At 51.4% G+C, this 27,220-nt stretch overlaps 1 protein-coding gene across 1 annotated transcript in view; it reads right to left on the minus strand.

The window, feature by feature from the left end:
- The window catches only part of WSCD2 (WSC domain sialate O sulfotransferase 2), a 39,468-nt gene extending 17,524 nt beyond the window's left edge, over window positions 1-21,944 (minus strand). Inside the window, exons 1-4 of the mRNA XM_090291910.1 lie at window positions 21,368-21,944; window positions 13,876-13,990; window positions 11,029-11,213; window positions 2,319-2,440 (exon numbers count right to left, since the gene is read on the minus strand). Coding sequence (XP_090148036.1) covers window positions 2,319-2,440; window positions 11,029-11,213; window positions 13,876-13,990; window positions 21,368-21,749 — 804 coding nt within the window. The 5' untranslated portion in view covers window positions 21,750-21,944. The remainder of the gene's footprint in view (window positions 1-2,318; window positions 2,441-11,028; window positions 11,214-13,875; window positions 13,991-21,367) is intronic.
- Window positions 21,945-27,220: the final 5,276 nt, after the last annotated feature.

Consider the following 27,220-nt stretch of genomic DNA (forward strand, 5'->3'; position numbering starts at 1 on the left):
CACCTCCATAGTCTCCATACTATAAATGTAAATACTATAGACACAGAACTAACTAAGGCACCCTGCCTGCCAGGACTGAGTTCAGTGTGGGCTCCATTTTTCCTGAAAAAAGGGAGATTAGTTGAGGGAAGAGAGGTGTTAGCTGAGATGAGCTTTCTGCTGGAGGACTTGAAAGGAACTGAAAGACAAACACCTTTCCCCCGCCGTGGTCAGTGGCCCTGGTCTGGCAGCGAGACAGCACCCACACCTTGGGAAAAGCTGTCTGAAGCCATTGTTTTAGGCTAAACAGGATATTGGGACCTCTGCGCACCCCGTCTCTATTGGGAGAATGGCCCTTACTTGCTTTACGTGTCCTGTGATACAGCTACGTGGGAGCAGGATGGACCTGAGGTCTGGGGGGCAGGGGACTGTCCTTGGTCCGGTCTGCCTCTATTCAAGACCCACAGCCCTGAATTTTCCCCCGGAAGCTGGTCCGGGAAAAATGTGGTAGCAAGCCAAGGTCGCCCCTGCACGGCTGGCTCCCGTGACTTTTGCCAGAGTAGGTTTGGTGTCTTTCTTTTTTTTTTTTTTAGCAGATATTAAATATGAATTATAGCTCCTAGCTGAAGAGGGGAGAGAGAGAGAGAGAAGGACGAGGTGGGTCAGCGTGGGCCCCGACTGAGGCTGTTTTCTAACTGCTCTGACATATTGGAGCCTCCTGTGATTGTAAATCTCAGACCCTCCGCCACTTGGCACAAGCAGCTCTGTCCCCCTGCCCACTTCCTCTGCTCCATTTCTGCCTTTGGCCCCTGAGGAGATCAGAGAAAGCTGGAAGAGGGACTTTGCAAAGGGGTCTTTATGTCCACCAACAATCCTTCCAGTCCTGGGGACAGGTTGACCTTTTGACCCTTTGTTACACTGGTTTGCCCTGTGACCTCACTGTCTCACGTGTGTTTGTCCCCCACCTCCAGCTAATCTATGGGGTTCTCCAGGGTCCTCGGGGACTGAGGAATGTCCATCTGGAGAGGGTGCCGTGGCAGGTGGTAGAGGAATTCCTTAGCAAGGGAGAGAGCTGGACCATGAGATGATCAAACCTTTAATCTCATGAACTTCACCCCCGCCTTCCAGGCGCCTTTTAGGAGCAGAGCAAGCACGCAGGGAATGCTCGGTGACTTGATGTCACCTGGCTGCCCTTGTATGGCTCTTGGAAGCCTCCCTGTGGGGTCTCTGGGGTAGCTCAGAAACTAAGAGCTTAGCTATGGAGTCAGTCCCAGGAGTCAGCCCCAGCTCTGCCATTGGTGCTGTGACTTCACCTGTCTGAGCCTTGGTGCTGCCATCTGTGAAATGGGGAAGAAAATCCCCAACCCCTAGCCTTGTTGTGAGAGGTAAACTGAGACCCGTGAGACTGAGGACTGGCCGAGAGACTGCTCAGTGTGCAGCAGCCTCTGTGATGTCACAGCCCCTCTGTCTTCCCGAGAGGGGCTTTGTGGGGTAGGGGCCTCCGGGAGAGCGACAGCTGAGCGGGACAGCTCAGAGAAGGTGGGGGCATTCAGAAGTCGGGGTGTGGGCTCAGCGCCCAGGAGGAGCCACAGCAGACCCCCAGCCAATGCCAGCATCCTAAGGATAGAGACCGTGTCTTGTTGACTCTGCCTCCCCAGCCCTGAGCACGGGGTCTGTGAAGAAGTAGGTTCTCATTAAACACTAGCTACGCAAATGAATGAAATGGGCCGTCGTGGGCTGGGGGAGGGGCCGTTCTCCTTCGGGCCCTCGTGTGGTTAGCTCATCTTGAGCGAAGAAGGGAGCTCCTCAGACATCACTAGCAGCGACATGCCTTGCTCAGTGCTGGGAAGTAGGGAGGGGGGCCTAGCCCCTGCTCCCGTGGGGGTTCACTGTCTGGCTGAGCAGGAAGACTACACAGTTAGCCCTTAAGGATCTGAGGCTGAGAAAGAAGCCACAGACCATCCAGTTCAACTGCTATCCAGTGCTCAACATTCTGGACATGATGCCTGCCCTGCTCAGCTTGCACACCTCCAGTGACGGGGACCCCGCTCCAGCCCAAGGCGGGACTGTCCAAGCCTTTACCTGGCGATCTTCTACTCATGCTTTTGGGCCCAGTTCAAACATCACCTTCATTCCTGAGAAGGCCTCACCACTGGAACAAACACACTTCCTCAGAGGGTGAGAAACTGACCCTGTGTAACTCCCAGCCTTCAGATCTACAGGAAATGAACACACCCTGCTCCCATGTCACGGATCACAGTAACGACCTCCCGCTCCAGCCAAGCACACTGTCCCTCCAGCCATTCCACATGGGCCCTCCTTGGGGCTCCCCATCTCACCTTCTCTGTGCAGAAGTCCACGCATTTGTCCACGGACATGTTTGGCATGGCAGCAGTCACAGGCAAGGCCAGGGAGAGGTTGTCAGGCCTACGGAAGCAGCCTCGGAAGACAGCGCTCCCATCTGGAGGACCAGAGGGGGAAGGAGTCATCAGATCGAGGCCGGAAGGACCACCTTCTGATGGAAGCACTTTTATATGAAAGCCCAGAGAAGGCAAGAGCCTTGCTCAAGATCACACAGTGAACCAGACTAGAGACTGATGAGCTGGGTAACTCAATGTTCCCCTCATCATGGCCTTCAGGGGGCAAGCGCTGGACCTCAGGAGTCTCTGCCCACTCAGTGCTGTGTACCTGCAGGCTACAAGGACTGATATGTGGAAGGGACTCTCTTTAAAATAACCCAACCTGGAAATATCCCAATTAGTTGACTTCAAGACTTCATGCAAAGGAGTGGGTGGGCCTCACCCAATCAGTTGAAGACCTTAAGAGCCAAAGTCCCAAAGCCGAGGTTTTCCAGAGAAGAAGGATTTCTGCCCCCAGGACTGCAAACCCACTCCTGCCTGCATCACCAGCCCCACAATCATGTGAGCCAACTCCTTAAATAAATATAAATATCTCTATCATTTATCCCTCTGTCAGTCTTTCTATCTGATCTCCTTCTGGTTCTGTTTCTCTGAAAAACTCTTGACTAGTAATCATAGGATTACAGGCAATTTTTGTTCCCATCATTTATTTTTCTACAGCGAATTTGTATTTTTTTAATGTAATAAAGACAAACTGAAAAAATAGTGGCCCCTGTCAAATTTATTGAAAGGCCCATGAGGCCCATTTAAAATTGTTCTCAAATGTGAGTTGTACATACGTTTCCAGGAGCACAGCTTTCACATAAAACAATGGATGCTGCTGGGGCAGCATGAGTCAAAACCAGGAGCACTCAGTAGGTGCGTTTATTGAGCACCTACTATGTGTGGTCCACTCTGCTGAGAACTGACAAACATCACTGACCTTGGAAGCTCTGCAAGGTCTGTAGTCAACTCTCATTTTACAGGTGAGCGAAGCAGGGCGCAGAGAGGGGAGCTTATGTGACAAACCTGAGGCCCTGCCATTAGCAAAAAAAGAAACCTCACTGAACAAAATCTTCACCCTCGGAAAAAAGTGAAGCGAGTTGCAAAACCATGTACCTCTATCTGGGTGCACACTCTTTCAGCACGTGCATATCCATCTACGCATGTGCAGAGTAAAGGATAAGGAATTACTAAGAAATGACTCCCCTGGGCGGAAGGATGGTGGGGGAGGAGGAGCGGAGGGAGTCTAGGAAGGATCATTTTAAATTCCAGCTGTCAAAGGCACCCTAGTACCTATTTCTACCACCTGGCCCCCAGTAGCCTGAAGTTGTTCACTGTGGAAGCCAATGTAGCGAAGACATGAGGAATTGGGTTAAACGGTTAATCTCCAGAACAGGCCGGGGGCTTCCCGCATCCAGCTCTCTCCTCTACATCCTCCATATCTGGCTCCAGGCTGGTGAGAGGCATTGGTGTGGCCGGGGTGGCTGGTGTGGTCAGGATGCTGCTGACTCAGTTTCCCACACAGAGATGGCAGAGAGTGGGGGTTAGACTACGCAGTGATTCTCTTCCGTACAGGAAAGCCCCCCACTCTCACCTGAATGAGGAATTGCCACACCCCGAGGGCCACTTGGGCCCCGTGGGGAACACGGGGCAGTCTCCTGTCTCATGGCCGGGGGTGCCCAGAGGGAGGCCCTGTATGTAGGCTCATCAGCCACTGGGAGGAAGGTGTGATGCTCCGCATAGAAGGGCCGTAGGAAGTGAGGGCGGGGAAGTGGGCAGCCTGACACGGAGTAGGCGAACCTTGACAGGGCCAAAAACTCAGCCAGAGGCCAGCTGTGGTCACAGAGTAACGAGATGCCCGCCTTGCTCCCCGGAGACCAGTGGCCCACAGACAGGAGCTCTGGCTCCTCCCTGGAACGCAGCATCCATCCCTCCCAGCGTCCGCACTGACACCTCCACCCTTCCTCACACCTTGGCCTTGGGCAAGTTTTCTCCCCTTTTGGAGCCTCAGTGTTCTCATCTCTAAAACGGAGCCATGAATACCGGCTGGGTCCTTCAGAGATGGACTTGAATGGGCCTTGTGAGCTGTGAGCACAGTGGAAGGGGCGGGCAAAGGTCTTTGATGGGTCTCCTTGCCCACTGCCTTCAGATTTAAAGGAGAAGGAAGGGGAGGAGGAAGTGAGTCCCTACCCTGGCACCTCCCGGTGGGATTTCCTCCTGCCTGCCTGCATAAGCAGGAGGCCAGACTGCAGGCCTGGGGAGGGAGGAAGACTCTTAAGCCCAGCTCTGCTCTGATTGGTCCCCCTTTGACATTTAAGCATCTGCTAATGAGTCCCTGGTCCTCCCAGTTTAGAGAGGAGGGCTGAGCTGAGTGCCCTGAATATCAAATAAGGTGAGGTTTTCAGGAGTCTTAAAGGGCCAGAGAGGGGAAATCAGGAGCTGTTGAGTCTCTCTTTGGTCAGGTCAAGACATGTGCTGGGGGCGATGGGGGAGGGAAGGGAACAGGTTTGGGAAGTTGATTCCAGGAGCAGTTAGCCTGTTGGATGTGGGGTCTTCCTCCAGTGCCGCCCATTTCTGCTGTTGGGAGGAAACCACCTGATTACGGGGGTGGGTGGTGGTGGTGCACCTTGTGTCCAGAAGAAAGGCTGGACTCCCAGGGATCTGGGGAACATGTTGAAGGCCATTTCTCTCTACCGGTCACCCTCCATTATGGCTGGGTGATCAGGAGTATATGCATGGTGGCCAAGACACCTAATCCTCCTTCTACTCTCATTTCCTCCATCTGTAAAATGGGTCACCTGGTTCTCCCCACCAGCATGAGAGACCCTGTGACAGAAAGAATGTTCAACTTTTGCAGCAGTGAGCAGACACCTTCCTGTTTGCAAAAGCTCTGGTGCCCAGCAGAAAGGGAATTGGTTTTAAAGTCAGACAGACCCTGGGTGAGCCACTTACTTAGCTGTGTGTCCCCTGACAGGTGTCGTTGCTTCCTGAGCCTTGGTTTCCTTATCTGTAAATGGGGTAGCCTGCACAGCTGGGATAGGAGTCCACGTGATGGCACGTACAGAGCTCGAGACCCCACCAGGACCTAGTCAATGCCTCTTCCTATTTCTTTCCCATCACTTGTTCATGACATGTGGAGGACGGCTAAGTCTTACGCAGGGGATGTTATCAGAGCCCCGTCCATATGCCCCTGGCACTCACCACCCCAGTAGAGGCTGACAGTGACCTAGAGCAAACACTCAGGACTCTGCCGTAGGGCCTGTAGGGAGTGGTCTCCCTGGGATCCACCCTCAGCCGGCGATGGAGAAGAGTGAGAGGGGAAATACTGCAGGTTTCTGCCCCTGCAAAGGGATGCCTCTGAAGCACACTCTCCATCTGCCAGGGGTCCCCAGGAGGATGAAGCTTCCGTTGTCTTTAGTAATGACCTCGAATTGGCTCTTTCCCTTCCCCATCTTACTCCCGCACTCCCCTGTGGGGCATCCTGGGCTCACTTCCTAAGCAAACCAAGGTTCCCATCCTTGCCTCTAGGGCAATCCAACTTACAATATTCAGGGTCCTTGAGCATTTTTTAATCCACAAGGGAAATCCTGCCCAGAAGTCAGGGCCATGTTCTTCACAGCCCACATCCTGTATGGCTGTGTAGTCTGTGGCCCGTGGGCAACACCAGCGACCCTGAGCGGTGTCTTCCTCTTGACCAACACTTGCTAAAGAATAGCAGCCACGTTATAATACCAGCTGTTGACTGCATGCCATTCGTGCTAAGCATGTTACACGTAATGTATCCCAATTCATCATCACCATGGCCTATCCTGCTCTGCAGGCAGAGACCCTGAGATGTAACAAGACTCACTCACTTTTCCAGGTCACACAACTAGTGAAGAACAGAGCTGGGATTTGACCCCAATCTTGTTTGACATCACACCCCAGTTTTCCACCTCTCTGCTATTCTGCAGGGGGCCTGCCTGATTCTGACATGCTTGAGCTCCACAGAGCCCATGTCAGCCACCTGACTTTCCCAGAAACCCTCTCGGGCCCCACCGTAGGGGCCCGGGGACCACAAAAGCCCATGCCCCACATTCTGACAATGTCAGTGCTTCATTGCCAGGCTAGCTGAGATGGTGCGTGACCTCGGCAGCTTGGGTTTTTTATTAGCAAGAGGAGCAGAGCAACTGTTTATCAACTCTCTTTGCTCGGGGCAGCTGAAGAACAGCCCAGAATCAGCTGCAAGTGTCTCTGAAGTCCTGTCTTCTCTTTGTTCGGGGGCTTCACACACACACACTAAAGAGGTAAATGTCATCAGGCACCAGCTTAAAGGCGGGTGTGGAAGAGTTCTCCTTGGTGTGAAGGAGGCCACCAGCCCCCAGGTAATTAGGCCAAGCTCCACCGCATTAAAGCTGTCGGTGAGGAATAAAGGCAGGGAGTGGGGGCTGTTAACAGCGCCCCATAATCAGAGAGAGACCGAGTCACACAAAGAGCCCATCCGAGGGGAATGCAAACCAGCCACTTTTAGGCACCGCCAAAGGCCCCTGGGGATGTGTGGGGATTCAAAGAGCTTGAACTGGATGTGGCTCAGAGTGGATTGCGGTTTTCATTTTAGGAAGGAGGGGTGGTGAGGATCACAACTACCCCTAACAGGCCCTGTGCTAGATGCTTTCTCGATTTTACCTCACTGGGGGGTCACAGCAATCTTTACAGGTCGGAATTGTCCCCATTTTACAGATGAGGCAGTTGAGGCTCGAAGAGAATACATGGCCCAACCAAAGCCAACACAGCGAGTCAGTGAGGGGCTGGTATAGAAGCAACATCTGCCTGACTTCAAGTGGCTCCCATAACCGTCCTTGATTTTGCTTAGAGGGAACAGCTCACCGATTCTCCCCTGTGTTGAGGGCAAAGGACAAAAAACTGCTAGCTATTGTCTTCTTGGTTCTGTACAGCATAATTCAGGAAGGCCCATATGAACTATAAAATTCAGTAGTCCCAGACATATATTAAGGGCAAGGAGAGGCCTCCAGGCCTTGCAAAGAAGGAGCTAGCCTTGGTCTATCCATCAAAACGTGACTTTCCACGAGCATTGGAGGCTCCCCTCAGGATGGAGTATCATGGAGCATAAATCACAAGCACTGAACAAAATTCCCCTTCTCATTTTGGAAGACAAACAAATAAAAAAAACCTGCCAAACTAACAATGGTACACAAAATCCACTATGTGAATTGTGAACCATAAGTCAAGGATCTATTTGTTTCAGTGATAGCGTAAGCTTCATAATGCTTTCACCAAGATTAAAAACAAAAAACAACAAGAGGAAAAGGGGCTGAACCCTGGGAAAGGCCGGTCTGCAGCCGGGGGGGTGGGGGGGGGGTGGGGGGGGTTAGGCAGCCCTGAAGGCTGGTCAGCACCACGGACAGCTCCTCCACAGGCCTGACAAGTACGCGTTCTGCATAGTTCTAACGAACCTTGCAACGCAGATCTTGCAAGAGTCTTTCAGGCAAATGATATTTCTTGCAACCTCTTATAAAACCATAATGTTCTCAAATCACTGGCAGGTCTCTGCCCCTGGGAGGACAGCTACACTTGCTGACACATTTAGCAAACTGCTGTGAAAAATGTAATCCAACCAAGAAGGAAGTCCATTTCTCGGTTCTTTTGTAACAAGGGCAGAGCCCATGCGCATGAGAGTCTGTGTCAAGGCAGAAGAGCAGGGCACCTGCAGACATTTGCGCTGCCAACCTTTTCATTCTCTCGCTATTGTAGGAGCCTCCCAGCACCTCCCCATGGAAGGTGGCTGTCCCCCACCTGCCTGAGTGGTGCCTGGAAGATAACAAGGATTCCTTTGGATCCTCACAGTCATTAAGAGCTCTGCGCCACTGCTCAGGGAGACACAATTACGACCCGGTGTTAATACCAACTAATGACTCTATGAATGGAATCTCGTTTCCATCCTGGAGCGCGTGCTCGCTCCTCTGACTGCTGGACTACAAGCTAGTGTCCTGAGGTAGTGACATGGAAGCCTTCCTCGCTCGTTTATTTGTGTATAAATCAGATCCCAGGAACAGGAAGCCAGGGGTGCCACCGGGTCAGAGCAAAAAACATTGGAGAGTCTGTATTGTTTAGTCAGGAAACAAGGCAGAGGAGAAATCAGGTGTCGGGGGGGGGGGAGGAGTTAAGCTGGAGCCAAGAAATTCCCCAACAAGAACAACGGTGTGGTGATGGTAGGGAAATGGGGTGGAGGAGGGGAGGGGGGATAAATGGTGATGGAAAAAAGAAAATAAAAAAAATAGATTTTTAAAAAAGAAATTGTCCCAAAAGAGAACCCAATACAAGAGGTCAAGGTGTCTAGAGTACTGTTGAGAGTGAGTTCCCAAACTGGAAGTCAGAGCCCTGGGTTCCAGTCCATACTCAGCCCTTAATCACGCCTGCCCATCACTTCCTGAAATTACCTCTAGGCTTTGCACACTCTTTCTTTGCCTAGATCTCTCTCCCACCTCTTGGCACCTTGTCTTGAGTCTGGATATCCTCCTCTGCTCCCTCAGGCAAAATCTTATGCGTCTTTTGAGGCCCTGATCAAACAGCCCTCCTCTCGGAGCCTTCCCCAAGGAGGCTCAAGTTAGCTATTTCTGCTCTCTGGGTCTCAGTTTCCAAATCTGTGAAATGGGACATCAGCATAGAAGATGCTTCCAACATGGCATCCAATTCCTGATCTTTGCTGACCCTGGACTTTTGCTCATGGCTAGAGTGCAGGGCTCTTCCTTTCACCTAGACATCTCCTTGGAGTAAGGTACAGCTGAAGGGTTGCTCCCTTGGCTCCTGCAAAGAGCGTCCCCGCAATCCCCTGTACATACCCTCCATGCGTGAGCAGAGCTCAGTGGTCTTGGGCCTGTCTCTCTACTAGACACCTTAGGAGCTGCTTGCCAGCAACTGCCCAGGTCTTTGTGTGTTAAGATGTATTTCAGCTTATTGGAAAAGTCTCTGATGATCCAATGAGCATGTTATTATAACAGGCAATCTTAGTAGTTCAGCCAATCTGAACATTAACCAAAAGGACACCTGGCTAATATCTGGCTACTGACATACACAGTGCAATTCTTGTTCTCTGGCTCATCCTCATCCACTAGGATGTTTTAGTGGCAGCAGCTTTCCCTCTAAATACCCAGGAAGCTAAGGCCATCTCCTCAGATGGTCAAAGCCACCATCAAAATAACGTAAGTATTGGCATAGAGAGTTCAGTGGTGAGGATGATAAATCTTGCCATCAAATAAAACCTCATTACATGAATGGCCACACCAGGAACTCGCTGTGTGAACATCCTCCAGCTTGGATTTCACATTCTACCTGTGTCCTCTGCCAGCGGGCTTCCAGCCCCATTGGGAGGGGGGTGGGTGATGGAGCGCCCATTTGCAGAGATCAGCCGCTTAGCAAACAGGCAGCATGGTCGACTCTACTGCAGAGCAAAGCTTGGATGGGGCTTCAAATATACGGCATTTGAAAACAGAACACATTATCGAGTACACGAAGGATGAAGTTTTATAAACAACTGCATTCACATGGAAGAGACCTCTCTCTGCATGTAAGCGGGTGTGAAGTTCTGCCAAGCCCAAGCCTACATTCAGGGTTGGCCTTGTCAGCTCCACTGGGCTCCAAGGCCTTATGATTTATTCAAGTGTGGTCCCTGGGCCAGCATGCTAGCATCACTTGGGAGCCCCTAAAAAATTCAGAATCCCGCCTGGACCTGCTGAATCAAAATATACATGTTTCACAAGATCCTTGTAGGGTTCACTGGCACATTCAAGTTTGGGGACCACTGGCCCCAGGGTTAGAGATGGGCTGTGGATTCCTGTGCACCCCTGACAGCATCAGAAGGGTAACCAGGAGCATCTCCATCTTTTCACAAAGCCGTTAGCTCTTTTTAGAGGTCTGAAGGTCACCTTTAATTAGACTGTGGCCTTCGGCAGGTTTATGTAAAGTCATTAAGCCTCAGTTTTCCCACTGCAAAATTTGCAATGGTGATGTCCCTGCGTGAAAAGGTGGTAGGGAAGGTAAATGAGATAGATCCTTCAGTGCACGTGGCATTAAAGCCGTAGGCTCTGGACTTGGTTTAAATTCTCTGCTGTTTACACAACACTGAACCTCAGTTTCCTCATCCGTAAAGTGGGAGTAGGCGACTGAGCGAGCCTATTTCCAGCGTCAGTGTGAGAATTAGATACACTGTTCTATTCAAGGCACGTAGAAAAGATGCATTGTCTTGCTGTTGTCATTGTTACCATCGTTGTCATCATTGTCAGAGACAATCCGCTTTCAGAAAATCAGGAGGGACAGGCCCCGCTCAGGCTCTGGCTCGGTTTGTTAAGGAGAAGATGGATGTGAATGAGAGGGGCGGGTGGTCCAGGAGGCAGCTCAGGAAGGGAGAGCAGAGGGCAGGTGGAAACATTCCAAGTGGCTGGAGCGAAGGGCTCTGCACGGGGTGGGCTGGGAGGCGAGTCTGGGGCAGGACAGTGGCAGCCTTGGAGGGCACCCAAGGGCACGGGAGTGATGGGGAGCCACAGAAGGTGCGGGGCAGACGTGCAGGTAGGTGGTGGGGGGCGGAGGGGGGACCAGGCCCGGGGGGGCCGAGGCGCGAGCCGCGGGGCGGGGGCGGGGCCGACTCACGTACACCTGCGGGCCGACTCCTGGGCCAGCTGCAGCCGGTAGACAGAGAGGCGGTTGGCACCGCCGCAGACGCTGCCCCGCTCGCCCTTGCATTCCATGTCGCACTCCGTCTCACTGACGTTTGTCGCCTGGATCTTGTGGCCGCAGTAGCACTCGGCGCCGAACTCCAGCCCAGCATACAGGTAACCCCTGGGGGAGGCTGCTGTCAGGCCAGGGCAGCCGCCACCACAGAGGCCTCAGGGACAAGGATACGCACCCAGTGTGCCGGCCTGGGGAATCGGGGGGCGCTCTGGAGACCATGACCCCTAGGGACCACCTGCCTGCCTTCATCCCCGCCTGATGTCTTACACCCCCATCCACCCCTCCACATAGACACCCCATGTCCACATTGATACCCACCAGTATACACCCTCACACAAGGCACACACACACACACACACACACACACACACTCACACTTCACATCCTGTGGCCCCCCTGCCCCACCCCACTCTCTTGCTCCTCCCTGTCTAGAGCCAAATATATCTGCAAAGTCCAGCCCCTTGATTCCGGGAAAGATCCCCAGGAATGATGCTCTCTGTCCTTTGGGAGGAGGCAGGGACTCTCACTTCCCTTTGGAAGATGCCAAAACCGAAGTTACTTATCCAGCCAAGTAAGAAATTCCTTTCCCTAAAACAAAAATTAAAAATCCAGGCACCACAAGATTTTCGACTTTTTTTTTTTTTTTTTTTTCATAATCATGGCTTCTTTTCCTCGAAGGGACTCTTAGCGGACAGCCGTTCTGTAAACAGATGGAAAGGGTGTTGCTGGCTCTGGCTCCAGGGCGGAGGGAGGGGTGTAGGGCGAGCCCCACTCAGCTCTCGCACCCACGGTGGCCTCGGTGGCTTTCTCCAGAACCACGAGGGCTCCTCGGAGAGCAGCGGGCAGGACACTGGTCACACAAGGTGGAACCAACGAGAACTGCTAGCTCACACCTTCACGCTGAACTTCAGGGGGCCAGATGGAGAGACAGACCCACGGAGACTCATACCTCCATGCAGCCCGGATCTGTTGACCCCGACCTCACTGCTGTCACTTTTGCTAGAAGGACCTTTCAAAAATTAAAACAGATCACACCTCTCCACTGCCTAAAGCCCCCCAGTGGCTTCTACTGCACTCAGGAACATCTAGATGACTTAGCTTAGCCTAGAAACCCTCCTATCAGTGGTTCTTGAAACGGAACGCCTGTTAGAATCACCTGGGGAACATATTTTTAAATTCTACATCTGGGCCCCATTTCCCAAGGGTCTAATTTAATTGGTCCAGGTGGGACCTGAGCAGCAAGAGTTTTTAAAGTTTTGTGGTGACCCTGGCCAGTGGCTCAGTTGGTTGGAGCATTATCCCGTACAGCAAGGGGTTGTGGGTTCGATTCCCAGTCAGGGCACATACCTGGGCTATGGGTTCAATCCCTGGTTGGGGTGTGTACAGGAGGCAACTGATTGATGTTTCTCACATTGATGTTTCTCTCTCTCTCTCTCAATCTCTCTCTCTCCCCCTTACTCTTTAAAAAAATCAATTAAATGTCTTTGGATGAGGATTAAAAAATTTTAAAAAATAATGAAGTGCCCTAGTTGAGGCTTCCAGTCCAGATGGCAGCATAGGTATTCGCATATTCCCACAACCACGTCAAAATTACAACTAAACTACAGGACAACCATCACTGAGAACCCCCTGAGACCTAGCTAAAGAGAAGCCCTCTAACTAAGGGTATAAAGAAGAAGCCACATCAGGACTGGTATGAGGGGCGCAGATGCAGACCAGGCTGGTCCCACACCCAGCTGGTGGATAAAAATCAGGAGGGGTATCTCAGTTGCAGAGGTTCCCCTGAGGAGTGAGGATCCCACCCCTGCTCACCAGCCCTTTGGGGCCTCTTCCACTCTTGGAAAGTCAGCTGTCTTCCCCAGTGCATGTTCTAACCCAAAATATCACTTTCTTCTTATATCGAAAAACATGGTCTGTGCAAGTGAATGTTTCTCCCTGGGAGAGAAACAAGGGATTTCTCTACTGGGAAACCATTAGGTACCCCTGATGCCCAGGCTCCCCCTCATTTTTCCCAGGACATCTCACAAGCCTCCTGCTCACAGATTCACACCTGCATGCACGTGAACACCTACCCAAGCACGATCTGGACCCTTGCCTACAATATTCTTGCACACACAGCCATTAGTATTTAAAGACCGCCACGTGTTGGCGTTAAGCTCACAAACATAGCCGAGCTGACCCTGTACACCAGTGGTTCTCAGCCTTCCTAACGCCGCGACCCTTTAATACAGGTCCTCATGTTGTGGTGACCCCTAATCATAAAATTATTTTCGTTGCTACTTCATAACTGTAATTTTGCTACTGTTATAAATCGTAATGTAAATATCTGATATGCAGGATGTATTTTCATTGTTACAAATTGAACATAATTAACGCATAGTGATTAATCACAAAAACAACATGTAATTATATATGTGTTTTCCGATGGTCTTAGGCGACCCCTGTGAAAGGGTCGTTCAACCCCCAAAGGGGTCGCGACCCACAGGTTGAGAACCGCTGCTATACACTGTACACTGTAAATTCACTCCTAGGCACAGCCCCACATAACTGTATGACCGCAAACTCTCATAGACCCGTTTCCGGACAATCCTGCTCATGTACACGCACATGTACTCACACTTATGCACACACACCCTGCATCACCCTTCCCATGTGGCCACCTGCTCATCCTCCATCACACCCTCCCCTGGAAAAGGAAAGACCACCATAAGCGGGAACCCGAGAAGGAAGGGGTCTGAAATGAACGGAGCCTGGGACGTCGGGGCCCTACCGTTCTGCACAGTTGTCCTGGCAACGGAAGACAGTCATCTTTTTGTAGTCGAAAAAGGACACACCGCGCAGGGCCCGGCTCTGGGTGTCATCCAGGTAGCAGCCGATGTACTTGGCTTTGGGGAGAGGAGAAAAGTCACACTTGGCTGGGGTCAAGGCTGAAAGGGTTATGGGATAACCAGTGTGCCTCTGGCTCTGGGGCTGTATCGACCTTTTGCTACTAATTTCTTCCTCTGAGCAGAAAAGCAGACAAGAGAGACTAAAAGTCATGTGCATTGGTAGGACCTAGGGCAGTGGAGGCTGGCAGAGCAGAGGAGAGGACCCTTCTGTGGCCAGGGGTAAGGTCCAACCCTGGACTCTCCTGGGGACAAGTGGACACATGGGAGTCCATGCCAAGGTCACTCCGTAAGCACCAAGCAGTGAGACCCACATCAGGACAGCTCTGAAGAGTCTGACATTTGACAGTGTGTTAGCATTTCTACAAGATGCCTTAAGATATTTTTCCTTGGGAGGAACACTGGACTCATAAGGTCTTGATCTTCCTCTCATTTTGTTACATCCTAGCTGTGGCCTAGTGGGTTCAGGCCAGTTAACCTCTCTGAGGCCTGGTTTTCTTCGCAGTGGGGATGAAAATGCCAACCCAGTGAGGCGAAAATGGAATGATGTGTGTAAATGTTTCTACCATAGTCTGGCATACAACAGGCACGAAGTTAAGCGGGGTGGAACAAGAAACGGGCCACTCACAGTGCTGTCTGCGTACTTTACAGTTTGCCTCTGTTGTGGGCCAAGTGAATGCTTCCATCCAAAGGAAAATTTAAATTTAAATTTAAAATTTAAAACCATCCAATTTTAAACCACACATTTCATTTTCTTAAAGTAGTAAATGTATTCCCATGCTTCATGGTAAAAAGTAATTCTTACACATGAAAATGGCACTTTACCATTTATAAAGTCTTTTCTCGTGTGTTCTTACAATTATTATTGTTAGTTTGGACAGAGTTTACTAAGTGCTTCACAATGATCCTACGAGATGAGTACTAATATCCCTATTCTGTACAGAAGAGGAAACTGAGGCCCAGAGAGGTTAAGTCACTTGCCCGAGGAAACACAGCTTGCGTGTGTGGAGTCAGCTTTGGACCACACACTCTGGCCTACGTTTTGAACTACTGCGTGCTTCTTCTTGACTCTGGGGATCTTTGCGATGACACATGTGAAGGGGGGGCAGAGCCTTAAACCTGTAGCTAACTTGTGGGAGAACAAAGGCTTAAATGCAGGTCTGTAGGACACCAAACCAGGCTCTTTGCTCTGTTCCACTGGGAAGTAACTGGAGGGTGGACTGGGGAGCCAACCAGCCCTCAGAGTTCCATGGCCCTCACGGGGAATGGCTGAGGCCAACGCCACGTGCCGCTGGGTCATTCTCCCCAGCTGGGCTGCTGTCTATTTCCATTGTGGGCGGATTGCCCCCCTCCCTCGGAGTGCTGAGCAGGGTCTAGCAGAGGTGCAGCCTCATTACATAGTGCCCCTCCACGCCGCCCTGCTAAGTGCAGGATTTGTCAGCCCCACTGGAGATGTGCCCTGACCTCCATCACCTTGAATTTCTTGCAAAAGACAGAGGTGATCTGGTTGACTAAGAACAGTCCATTTTTAAAAGAAAGATCACCTCCCTGGAGTGGCCACATCAGATGGTGACAGCTCTAGAGAAGCCCGTGTCTTGTCACTGTGCTTGTTCAACAACGTATGTCCCTCCTGTCACAGAGGGAGTCGCGCCCTGTGACCTGGGGCACGGATGACGCTCAAACCTGAGCTGGGAGGATGTCCAGGGGATAGGTCGGTGAGGGGTTCTCACTGGCTGCAGCTCAATAGTTCTCTAGAGGACAGAGTGTCCAAGGATGCATTGTAGGATGGCAAGAGGAGAAAAAGGAGAGGGAGTAGGAGGGAGGGAGACAGAGGAGAATGGGAAGGAGGTAGGGAGGCAGGGACAGGGGTGAGGGGAAGGGAGGGAGAGAAAGGAAGGGTGAAAAAGGTTATTTTGGCAGTGTGAGGTCCTTGTCATAGTTCAATAGTTGTGTGTGTGTATTTATGTATGTGTGTGTGTGTGTGTGTGTGAGAGAGAGAGAGAGAGAGAGAGAGAGAATTCTTAAGTTTTGAGCACCTACTATGTGCTGTCTATATTACTATGGGCCATTCCTAATTTTTTAAAATGAAACACTAAAACGGTTCTTATTAACCCATTTTATGGATGAGGAAACTGATCCTAGTGACTATGACATGTCTCCCTTGCAATGGCCATAGTTTTGGCGTATGGCGTATGCTCTGATGGGTAATTACTCATGTTACTCTTTTCTAAATGGAATTAGAAGCTATGTGATCTGCCCAGGTTCCTACACTTGTGTCTCCCTTAAAAGGTAAGCTCCGGTCTACCTTCCAATCATTTTATGTTTCGGGAGGTTGCACCTCCTTCTGGCCCATAGGCTTCAGGATCGTTAACAGCCACACGGACACATGATGGGGAGGGACGCTGAGGCCCCAGACATGCTGGACTTGGAGTGGGATGTGCTATCATTTTGGATGTCTTGCCTTACAGTGAAGGCAGGTGTGTTTGGTTATTGGTAGGAAAGTAGGTTGTATTAGATGAGATGTTGTTATGATCAGATGAACAGGAGCAAGAGTGTATATCACAGGCATGTTCACTGTGGAGTGAAGGGGTGGACTGTAATGTGTTGTTTGTGCCTTCAAACCACCCCTCTTCCTATGTTTCTATTAACAGCCCTTACCCACCTTGACTGTGGGAGGACACTGACCTTGGCAGGGCCAGTCATTATTGTCCCTCCCACCAGCCAGTGATTGACTGCTCTGGGGAAGCACACATGAAGCATTCTTTGGATTCTCATACATTAAAGTGGAGGGGCGGGGATCTGTTTTCCTTGGGACATGACGTTGGCATTCTGAAGTCCCACAGCTAGCGACAGCCACAATGCCTGGCACCAAAGTCATTCTGTGTAGAAGAACCAAGCTAAGGCAGACACAAGCGGAGAAGAGAGTTAGACATCATTAAAAGTCCAGCCCCTTCCATAGTTTGGTGACAAGTCCCAATTCGTTTTCTTCTTTAGCAGCTGGTTCAAGTTGGGTCTTTGTTCCTTGATGGATGTGCTGATTCCCAAGCTAAGCTGCTTGGGTCTATCCAGCTGTGAGGGTCTGGACCCAATTCATGCCCAAGCCTGTCTATGCCTTTGTTCCATGCACCACACTGAGTCCCAGCTTGGTAGGAGGGCATCTCTGTCCTCACCAGAGATCCTCCTGGAGGGAGAATGGGAGAGGGGCAGTCCCTTGGGACAAGAGCTGGGATTCAGCTGTAGGTCCATGTGCTCCAGTGCTCCTCCGCCCCCTCCCTAACCCTCCCACCGGGCCAGGCATCAGGATGAGCTGTCCCATGTGACAGGTGCTCAAAGACTTGCTGCATGGACAGATGACCCTCTGTGTCCTCATCTATGAATAGGAGGGATAAAAGGATACACGGTCCTTCATTAATGCTCTGGAGACACATGGGCACATGACGTGCCATGACCCGATGCATGTGTTGAGCTCTCCCTGTCAGGAGGTGGGTATTGAGGGGGGTTCCTCCCTGTGCTAGGCAAGGCCTGGTGACTCCCTACTGACCCTTCAGTGCTGGCCATGACAAACACGACCGCTGTCCCTGCCCCTGGAGTTCTACCTCCCGTTGCGCTCACCAGCATGGTGACCGCCATCCACGTCAGCCCCTTTTCCAGAGCCCCGCCTTCAGATCCTGCCCTGGTAGCAGAGTCCCTCAGACAAGAAGGGGAGGCCAGGCAGGCAAACCAGACAAAATCACAGGCCACTTGAGCCGGGTGGATTAATAGTGGAATCCACAGGCTCTATCAGCTCGCCTCCACAGCTATCCAAATATTGCTGGGATGGCAAAGTTGCCCTGGCTGGGCTATTTATCTCAAGCACAGGAACCAGCAAGGGGTGAGCTCGGGGGGTGGGGGGTGGGTGGGAGGGGAGAGCGCGGGCAGTGCTTAGAACAGTGCCCGCCACTCAGAGAGCATGCAAGCGATAGGCCCTATATAATCATCATGACAGCCATCTACTGTTAAGTCCTTCTTTTCCCCAAGAGCAATCTGAGGCTCAGAGAGGTGAGGTGACCTGCCTGAGGTTGCACAGTCAACAAGCTGCAGAACTGGGAGTTGAACCCTGATTTGACTACTCACAGCACAGGTCTCTTTCAAGGATGGGGGAGGCAAAGGACCTAGCAAGGTGACTGACACAGGGTAAGTGTCAGCTCTACCCACAGGGTCAGACTTCCTGCCCAGCCAGGAGCAGCTCCACCTTCCAGTCCTTTCCAGCTTAAGTCCTGCATCAGCCTCGCTGCACCAGGCAGCACCTGGGCCAGCTTCAGAGGAGAAACAAATGTGCTGAGCGGCAGGTTGGAGAGGCGTCTCGTTTCTATTAGCGTTAACCTAATCTGTTGTCTTTGCTCGCAGAACTCTGAATAAGTGAATCAAGGACAGGCTGGGCCTGCATTTTCTTAGTACTGCCACCTGATTCCAAAGACTGCCTGCTGAGAACTCTGGGCCCTGGGCTTCTTTCTCGTTTTCTCTTCCTTCTCTCTCTTTACATTTTATAAAATATGTAAGCTTTCCAGGGGCAGGGGAATTAGCTTGGTATAGAAGAAGGCTCACAAGCTTTGGAGTTAAACAAACCTCGTTTCAGACCTCAGTTCCTCCACTTGCTCCCTGGGGTTACCTGGGGTTAGTGACTTCTCTCTGAGTTTTAATTTTTTCCATCTGTGCATTAGGATAACAATAAATCTCCACCTTTTTGAGTTGCTGTGATCATTAAAGAAGGTAATGAAGCATTTACAGGCATTCAATAGATATTAGCTATTACTATTACTACAATGAATAATAACAGCAACTATTAAGTGACCTTTGATTATGAGCCAGGAGATGTGATGAGCATTTGACATATATCACCACACTCAAATAAGAGAAAAAGCCAACAGGGCAGTGGCTGGCAGAGGAAGTGCTCAAGAAATGGTAATAATTGCTACTGGGGGTGGCAGTGGCATTTCCTAACAAGTGGGGGGCTTGTTATTATTGTTAGATGTTGTTACATGTGTGATACATGCCAGAAGGAATTCCTACCCTATCAGGGGGCCTGACAAACCACAGGCGATTACTGTTTGTATAAAGGACCTGACACGGAGCACAGACGAGGAGCATTTGATCAAGTCCGGGGGGCGCGGTCAGGGACAATCTCCCGCAGGTGAGCTAAGAGAGACTTGGAGGAAGGGCAGCGCTGACCCCTGGAGGTGCTCTGGGCAGAGGGGTGGCCATTCATTCACTCGTCCATTCAATCATTCATTCATTCACAAGCAGGTGTCAAGCATCCTCTTCGTGACAGGTGCTGTGTCAAGTGCCGATGGAACAGAGGTGACCAGGACAGGCAACATCCCTGCCTTCATGGAGCAGACAGCCTAGTACGGGAGGCAGATTATAAACGAGGAACTGAACATGTAAACAGGATGCTTGCAGAAAACGATAAGTCTGGGACAAAAATAAAGCCGGGGAATGTGGTTTTGATGAGGTTTGAGGTGGGGCTACTTCAGTTGGGACAGCCCAAGAAGGCCTCTGAGGGAAGGCAAGACTTGACTGGGGCCGTGGAGGAAGGGAGCCAGGGAGCCATGCAGAGATCTAGGGGGAGGGCTTCCCAGATGAAAGCACCTGCCTGTATATAAGATCCTGAGGTAGAAATGGGCTTGGGGTGTTTGTTGAACAGCAAGAGGAACAGTGGGGCAGGGTGTCGTGAGGCGGGTGGGGAGCATTACAAGATGAGATTAGAGAGATGGGCTGGGATAGGGACTCTGGAATTTATCCTATGCGTAATGGCAACATACCATCTAAGGGGCTTGTGACAATCCCTGGGGCTTGCAAAGTACCAGATGCAGTTTGGAGTGGCTGGGATGAGGTGGAGCTTGGTGAGTGGAGGTGGGAGAGAGAGAAGCCCCATCCCATTTTTTATATCCACGCAGCTCCCCACACCTCACTTGTATCTACAAGATGGGGGCCCTTCCTTCCCAGGGTAGACCCATGAGAATTTCCCAGTCACCTCTGAGAACCTACTGTGTGCCAGGCACCATGCTAGGTGTTTGCATAGTCATTGTCTTATTGAACTTGCAGGAGACTCCTGGAAGGGAGGAGTCATTATTCCCATTCTACAGATGACAAAACTGAGGCATGGCAAGGCCACACGGCTGGTTGCAGTAGAGCTGGAATGTGAATATAAGTCTCCTAATATGTTCTGCCACCTCCCACCTCGCTGTCACCTCCCTATGAACACTAGGTTCTCAAAGAGGCCGAGTTCTAGAAAATTCCTGTGGGTAGAAGCAAGATCTTTGGATGGCTCCTGAGCCCGGTGCAAGATGGGACTGAAGCTGGCGAGCATGGTCCCCAGCATGAGTCCCCTCCATTGGTCCTGCTTCTCTCCACAGTAGGAGAAGGGGTTTGTCATGAAGAGTGACGTGTGGTAGGGAACCCTGGGCTCAGGAGGTTTTCCTTCTGTCCTGATTGGCAGTGGGTCCTCCCAAGCCTTCTGGCCCAGACTCTGGAAATGTCCATTCATGTTAACCTCATGAACTGCAGGGGTCAGGCTGGGTTCCTCCCCAGCGTGGTTACACGGGCAGATGGCGTTGGACTCTGGGGGACAGCCCTCAGGCCAAGCCTTCAGGCCAGATGGATCTGATCTGAATCTAGTGCTGCGACTTACCAGCTGGGTGGCCTTGGGCAACTGTCTTCACTTGTACAGGCCTCAGTTTCCATGCCTGTTAACTGGGCCTAGGATCACGCTCCTTGCTCAAGTCCATGAGGAGCAATGAAAATCAAATAAGGTACCACACAAAGAAAAGCCCTTTCTGACTGGGAAACGCTAAGAAAATGCAAGGAAATGTGCCCATGACAATGCTGTCCCCCAAGTGCCATCACCAAGGGAGCCCGCAGGGTGGATTCAGAGGCAGTGAGATGGAGCAGAAGCTCTGCCACCTTGGGCTCTTGCTGCCTCGAGTTTCCTCATCTTTAAAATGGGAATAACAGCACCAACCACAGGGAGTTGTGGTGATAATTCAATACATAGAAAGTGCTTGGAAGAGTACCTGGCATGTACTAAGTGCTGAATGGACGCCGGCTGCTTTTATTTAACAAGGGACTGGAAAAGGCTGCGGGGGAGGGTCAGACTTTGAACTCTGACAGATGTGAGGTTCAAATCCATGCCTGCCTGTTTATAAGCTGTGTGGCCGCAGGCAAGCTGCTTAAATCTCTGAGTTTCCGTTTTCTCCTCTGAAATGGGGATGATAATGAAACCTACTGTGTGTCTATAGCTGTGATGTTTGCCGGCTGGTTTCTATGAAACACTGAAAAGTGATGGCTGTTATTATATTATGATCAGCACCCCCCCTTCTCTGCAGCCACCCCTCTTACCTCGTTCCTCCTCCTTCTCCCGGACCACCCTCCCCTTGAGGGCTCGGCTCCACGCTCCTCCTCCGTAGTCGCCCAGCTTGGCTCTCTCAGTCCCATCTTTGCCCTTGATCCAGGGTCCGTACCTGCGGGCGATGCTTGCGGCTTCGCCCGTGTCCCGGAAGCCTCTGGCCAGATGCAAGTCACCCAGGAAGGGCAGTTCAGCACCCTCGGCCGGGGCCCCAGCGGCGGGGCCGGCCTGGTTCTGGGACACAGCGGGCTGGCCCACGAAGCCAGAGTGAAGGAAGACGAGGCTCCCGGCTGTCAGGTAGAGCACCAGGAAGGTGAAGAAACGCACAGGTTTCCGGCGGAAGTACCGCTGGAACTTGAACCAGAGCTTGGCCATAGCGGGATCATTCCGGACTGGCTCGCTGGGGCTTGGCTGGACGGGACACCCAGGGAGGGGACAGAGCGGTCTCCTTAAGGATGGAACCCCTGGGGGTCTGCAGTCTTACTCCCTCTGTGAAGGTGATGGCCACGTCCAGAGCTGGCGGGCAAGCCTAGCACGTGACTGAGGCCGAGAGAACAGAGACCAGAGCTCACCAGCTGCCTTGAGGCCAAGGTGAGCTTCCTTGGACCACAAAAGGAGTTTTCAGGCTCAGGACACCCAGGAGTATGTCCCATTTTCCTACATCTTGTTCTTCGCCTCAGCTCCTGAAGAACTTAGAAAATATAAACTGGAGGACTCTGCAGATCACCAGGACAGGGCCCTTCTTGCCTGTTCTCAGCTCCTCAGGCCTGTCAGGGCTGGATTACTTCACTGAGGCCGTTCTGGCTTCTTTCCTCGCAGGGGAACAAGCTCAGGGTGTCCCTGTTGTGGAAATACAAGCTGGTCGGCTTCCATCTGGTCACTCATTAGGGCTTGGGGCTGCCACCTGCAAAACAGCACAGACACAGGCATGAGAAACTTCCTCACCGAGACCAGGGCTCGAAGGTTCTGGAACATTTTCAAGGGGCAAGGCAGAGCTCAGGAGGGGGTAAGCCAATGGCCTGCAGCCACCAGCAGTGCTGGACAGAAGCCCCATTCTGAGTTTTTCGAGAACATCTACCTTTCCCCTTAAACCACACAGGGAATTTGGGGGTTTGAATCCTGGTGGGTGCTGGTCTGGGGACAAGCTTTATCCTGGACAACCACAGCTTGCTATGCCCCACCCTTCCTACATATTTGTCAAACACACACTGATTCGTGGGTTACCTGAAGTCCAAAAAGTACATCCTAGGTCCTTGCTGAACTGTCTGCTGGACCTGGCTGAAATTGAGCCAGATCAAAGTCATTCATTTTTTTCTTTTTTAAACAAAAATTCAGTGAGCAGCTACTATATGTAGCAGACAGTATCCTACGTGCTGGAGAGAAAGCTGTGAACGAGAGACAAAGTCCCTCTGCTCACAGGGCTCGCATACTAGGGGGAGATCAGATCCATAGTCCTGCTCTTTTATCCAAGGAAGGAAAGGATACCAGGATCCTTTAGCAACATATTCATTCACGACAGCCTGCCTTGCTTTGTGACAAGCCCTCTGCCTGTATTATCTCATTTATTCCTCCTCAGGTTCCTATGAGAGGTAACTATTTCCCTTTTCACATATGAAGAAACTGGGGTCACACAGATGGTGAGTGGTGGCATTGGGATATGAAGCCAGGATGGTCCAAAGGCAAAACCATGGCTCTTCACCACTGCCTTTTTAAGTCTGTCCTTCCCACCCATGGTCTGGACTTCACTCTTGAATTCAGAGATGGTCCCTGAAGCAACAGTCCACCTTCACTGTCTCCCAGTGACCAGCTCTGGTGGACCCTTTGACAGGGTCCCTCAGTGTGGTCTGAGAAGCATTGGATTCAGTCACCGTGAAGCCTGGTTAAAGATCCCTGAGTTCTCCAACCAGAATCACTGGTTAAGGGGAAACCTACAGATGTAACAAGGTGCCCGCAGGTGATGGTAATGAGCACAAAGGTTTGAGAACCACTGCTTTAGGAGTACACATTCAGGATCATCACCAAGAGAAAAACAACGTAAATGAGAAAATAGAAAACTCCGGTTGGCTGATGTTGTTTCATGTTACCACCAGCAGGGGGCCTCATGACAACCTTGGTCAATACATGGATTCAACTGTCAGCCAATGGGCCATCTGAATGGTTAACAGCCCCTCTTGATCCAGACAGTAGCGTGGGCATCTAATTGTGGTTCAAGGTAGAGTTGGCCAGTCCTCCATATGCCTTCCCATTCACTCAGTACTGGGCACCTACTATTCACCAGTTATTGTTCTTGGCACTTGGAATAGATCAGTGAACAAAACAGTCCCAAATCCATGTTCCTACGAGGTCAAATTCTTTGTTCATCCATTGATCCATCCACCTATGCATCATTCTTTAACCCATCCATCAGTCTACCTACCAGTCCATCCATTAAGTCACAATCTGTCCACCCATCCATCATCCATTCCTTAATCCATCCATCAATGTACCTAACTCTCTATCCATCCACCATTAATCGACCCATCCATCCATCCCTCCTTCTATCTGAGCTGTAACAACTCATTTGTCCATCTAATTCTCCACCTACCCATTTGTCTACCCATCCTTCCAGTCATGTAAAAAACATGTTTCTTGCCTACTGTGTGTTTGCTTGGGATGCACAAATAAATAATTAAGGGTCCTTGCTTTCAGAGAATTCAGAGCTGACTCTGGGAGATGGCAATTTAAATAATCACTATACTAAATCACTATACTCAATAGACAGTGATAAATCCTATAGCAGATGTATGTATAAGGTATAGAACAGCAACTAGTATTAATAACTCATGTTTGTTGAGCACTTATGTGCTAGATGTTGCTCTAAACACATAGTACTTTGATTTAATGCTAATAACAGCTCTGTGAGGGAGATCTGTATCAATTTTACAGAGGAGAGGAATGAGGCTCACTCAGAGAGCTTAAGTTACTTGTCCAGGGTCACACAGTGGCAGCTGGGGTATGAACCCAGAATCATTGGATTTCACAGATTGTATTCCTAACCTTGCATCTAGTCTGGTGTTGTAACCCTTTGAGAATCTGATGAAAATTAAACACATACACACAGAAAAGAGCCCTAGTACAGAAGCTCCCAGATTTGGGATTACAATATTAGGGGGTTTGTGGACCTGAGGGTGAGAAGTCCCAGAATGTGGGAGCCCAGAAAGGTAAGGGTCTTTGAGCTGGCAGGTCTCTCCAGAGATGTCAAAGTTTTTGGGTGAAGGAACAGCAGAAGGTCACCCCAGGGAAAAGGAAGATCACACACGAAAGGCAGGTCACTGCGGCGGAAGGAGAAAGGGGCTTAGGCTATGGTGGGAACACAGTTAAGCAGTAGGCAGAGGCCGGACCATGGGGAGCCTTGCACGCCAAGCTCAAGAGTCTGAACTGTGCTCTAACAGCGTGTGTGCAGACCCACGGAAGTTTCCTGGTCACGCCGTCACTTTAGAAAGACAAGTGTCTAATTAGCTTGAAAGCCTCCAGCAGTTGGGGGGGGGGGTGGGCATAGCACTGCATGTGCAAAAACATGCCAGCTTCTTTTTCACAGATGGGCCAGGATGAGAAAAGGCAAGCAGCCCTCAGAGGGCTGGGCAGGAGGCCACCAACCCTCCAGTGGCATTTAGGCAAGAGCATGGACTCTGGAGGCAGGCCGACCTGAGTTCAAATCCCCCTCTCCCATCCACCAGCTGTGTGACTGGGGCAAGACACCTCTTTGCACCAACTAAGGTGCCTCATCTGTAAAGTAAACATAAGAATCTTGATATCCCAGAAATATGTTGCTGGGAGGATTGAATTGAAATTGCAGCAAGAGCCCTGGCTGGTGTGGCTCAGTTAGTTGGAACATCGTCCCGTAAACCAGAAGGTCATGGGTTTGGTGCCTGGTTGGGGCATGTACAATAGGCAATCGATTGGTGTTTCTCTCTCACATTGATGTTTCTCTCCCTCTCTCTCTCTCTCTCCCTTCCCCTCTCTCTAAAAGAAAAAAAAAAAAAAGTCAAGCATGTCCTCAGGTGAGGATAAAAAAAATTTGCAGGAAGAGTGGCTGGCACATAGTAGGTGCTCAAGAAAAGGGCCCGGTGCCCAGCCCCTAAAGCCACTTGCCACGCAGCATTGCTGGCGTGGAGGCAGCGCTGGTTTTGGCTGCAGTATTCTCTGCGGCTTCTTGTCTCTCTGAGGATATTTCTGGGTCTCGTCCTTTTTGTTGTTCCCTTCTCATTCTTTTCTATTTCAACACATCTTTTCTCTAAGTGGGCGCCAAATGGGTTTTAAGACGATAATGAGCTCATTAGGAGCTGGCAGGGAACAGAACGACACTGGGGCTCTGGTGGTGTGGGGAGTGAAGGGGGGCCCTCCCAGGAAGGGGCCGTGAGGAGGGGGGGCTCCTCCAGGGAAGGGGGTGCTGGTGGAGCCTCCCACGCCATCCTGCCAGTGCTGGGAGGTGGCGGGGGGATAGCATCTGGATGGAGAGCACCCAGGAATCTGAGACCCATGGTGGTGGGACTGTCTGCTCTCCCACTGAGCCAGTCCCAGCCCGCGGTCTGTCATGGGTCCCCAGCAAATACTGGGGGAGGAGATGAATGCAAAGAATTAGGGGATGGGCCTCCCCACCAGGGCTTGACCCTACAACCCTGGCTCCATGCCATGTGCCCCGAGGGACACCTGGGGACAGCCTCGGAGAACTGTCCATTCAGGACTTTGTGGAAGGGGCATTTTGCATTCCTCAGCTCTGTCTGGCGCAGGGGTTCGGGGCCCCTGCTGAGCCACAGTCTCACTCCCCCAGGGAACCCCAAAGTCTTCTCTGACTCTCACGTCCATCCATCATTCTCTCCTCGCACAAGCCTCTCTCTTTCTCTTTTCTCTCTCCACCCCAAAGAGAACAGGAAAATAAAGCTAACGGCCACTTGTTGAGCACTTACAATATGCTGGACACTATTTAAGGGTTGTACAAACACATTCCCACAAACTCCCGCCTCCTGGCAACCTGGGAGGCAGGTGTGACGTTTCTCCACAATCCGCAGACTGCACATCTACAACCTGAGGTGGGGGGGCCGGGTTCACCCTCCGCAGCCCCTCACCTCTTAGTCTTCATTCACTCGTCACATGTGGGGAACTGTGACCACACCCACATCCTCTCCTGTCACTGGCAGCTACCAGGCCCTGGCAGGTGCCATTACGTCTTGGAGCTGCGGTTTTTTCTCCATAAAGTAGGGGTTGACCACAGACTCTGCCTCCTGGGGTTTGGGGGAGGAGTCAGTGATGTGGTCCATAGGGCTGGATGGAGCTGGTGCTTGTGGGCTGTCATCGCTGCGTCCCTCTTCCTTTTACGTGAGACCCCTCTGAGCCTCAGTTTCCCCATCTGGTGAATGTGGCAGATGACGCCTACCCCACTTCCCTCCCAGGCCTAGCGGGAGATTCTACAAAATGAGGCCCAGGGGCCCCCTTTTCGGGAATGGTGGCATTCGGCGACTGCAGTCCGTCTTTCCAGGCGGAGCCTTGGAGTGTTTAAACACAGCCTATTTTTAGCTACACAGTGAACCTCTGGTGCAGAGCTGCCAAGAAAATGAGTGGCAGGCAGAGTGGCCCTGCGGGTCAGGAAAACAGAAGGTGCAGCGTGCCCTGCCCCCCCTCCCCGGAAAGCGGCCACAGGGCTTCTCCTTCCAGGTTCAGGGGCAGGCAGAGCTGGCTGGAAACCCGTGGGCCTGGGCAGGAGTCCAGCCCTCCCTCCACGGCCCCCTGAACTTTACTTGAGGGCACAGGCTCTGGGACCAGCTGACCCCCTAACCGTCCAACCTGGGCCAAGAAACAGCTACTAAGAA

This window comes from Furipterus horrens, unplaced genomic scaffold (genome assembly GCF_987537825.1).
Source record: "Furipterus horrens unplaced genomic scaffold, mFurHor1.1.pri manual_scaffold_11, whole genome shotgun sequence".
In the NCBI taxonomy this organism is placed as follows: domain Eukaryota; kingdom Metazoa; phylum Chordata; class Mammalia; order Chiroptera; family Furipteridae; genus Furipterus; species Furipterus horrens.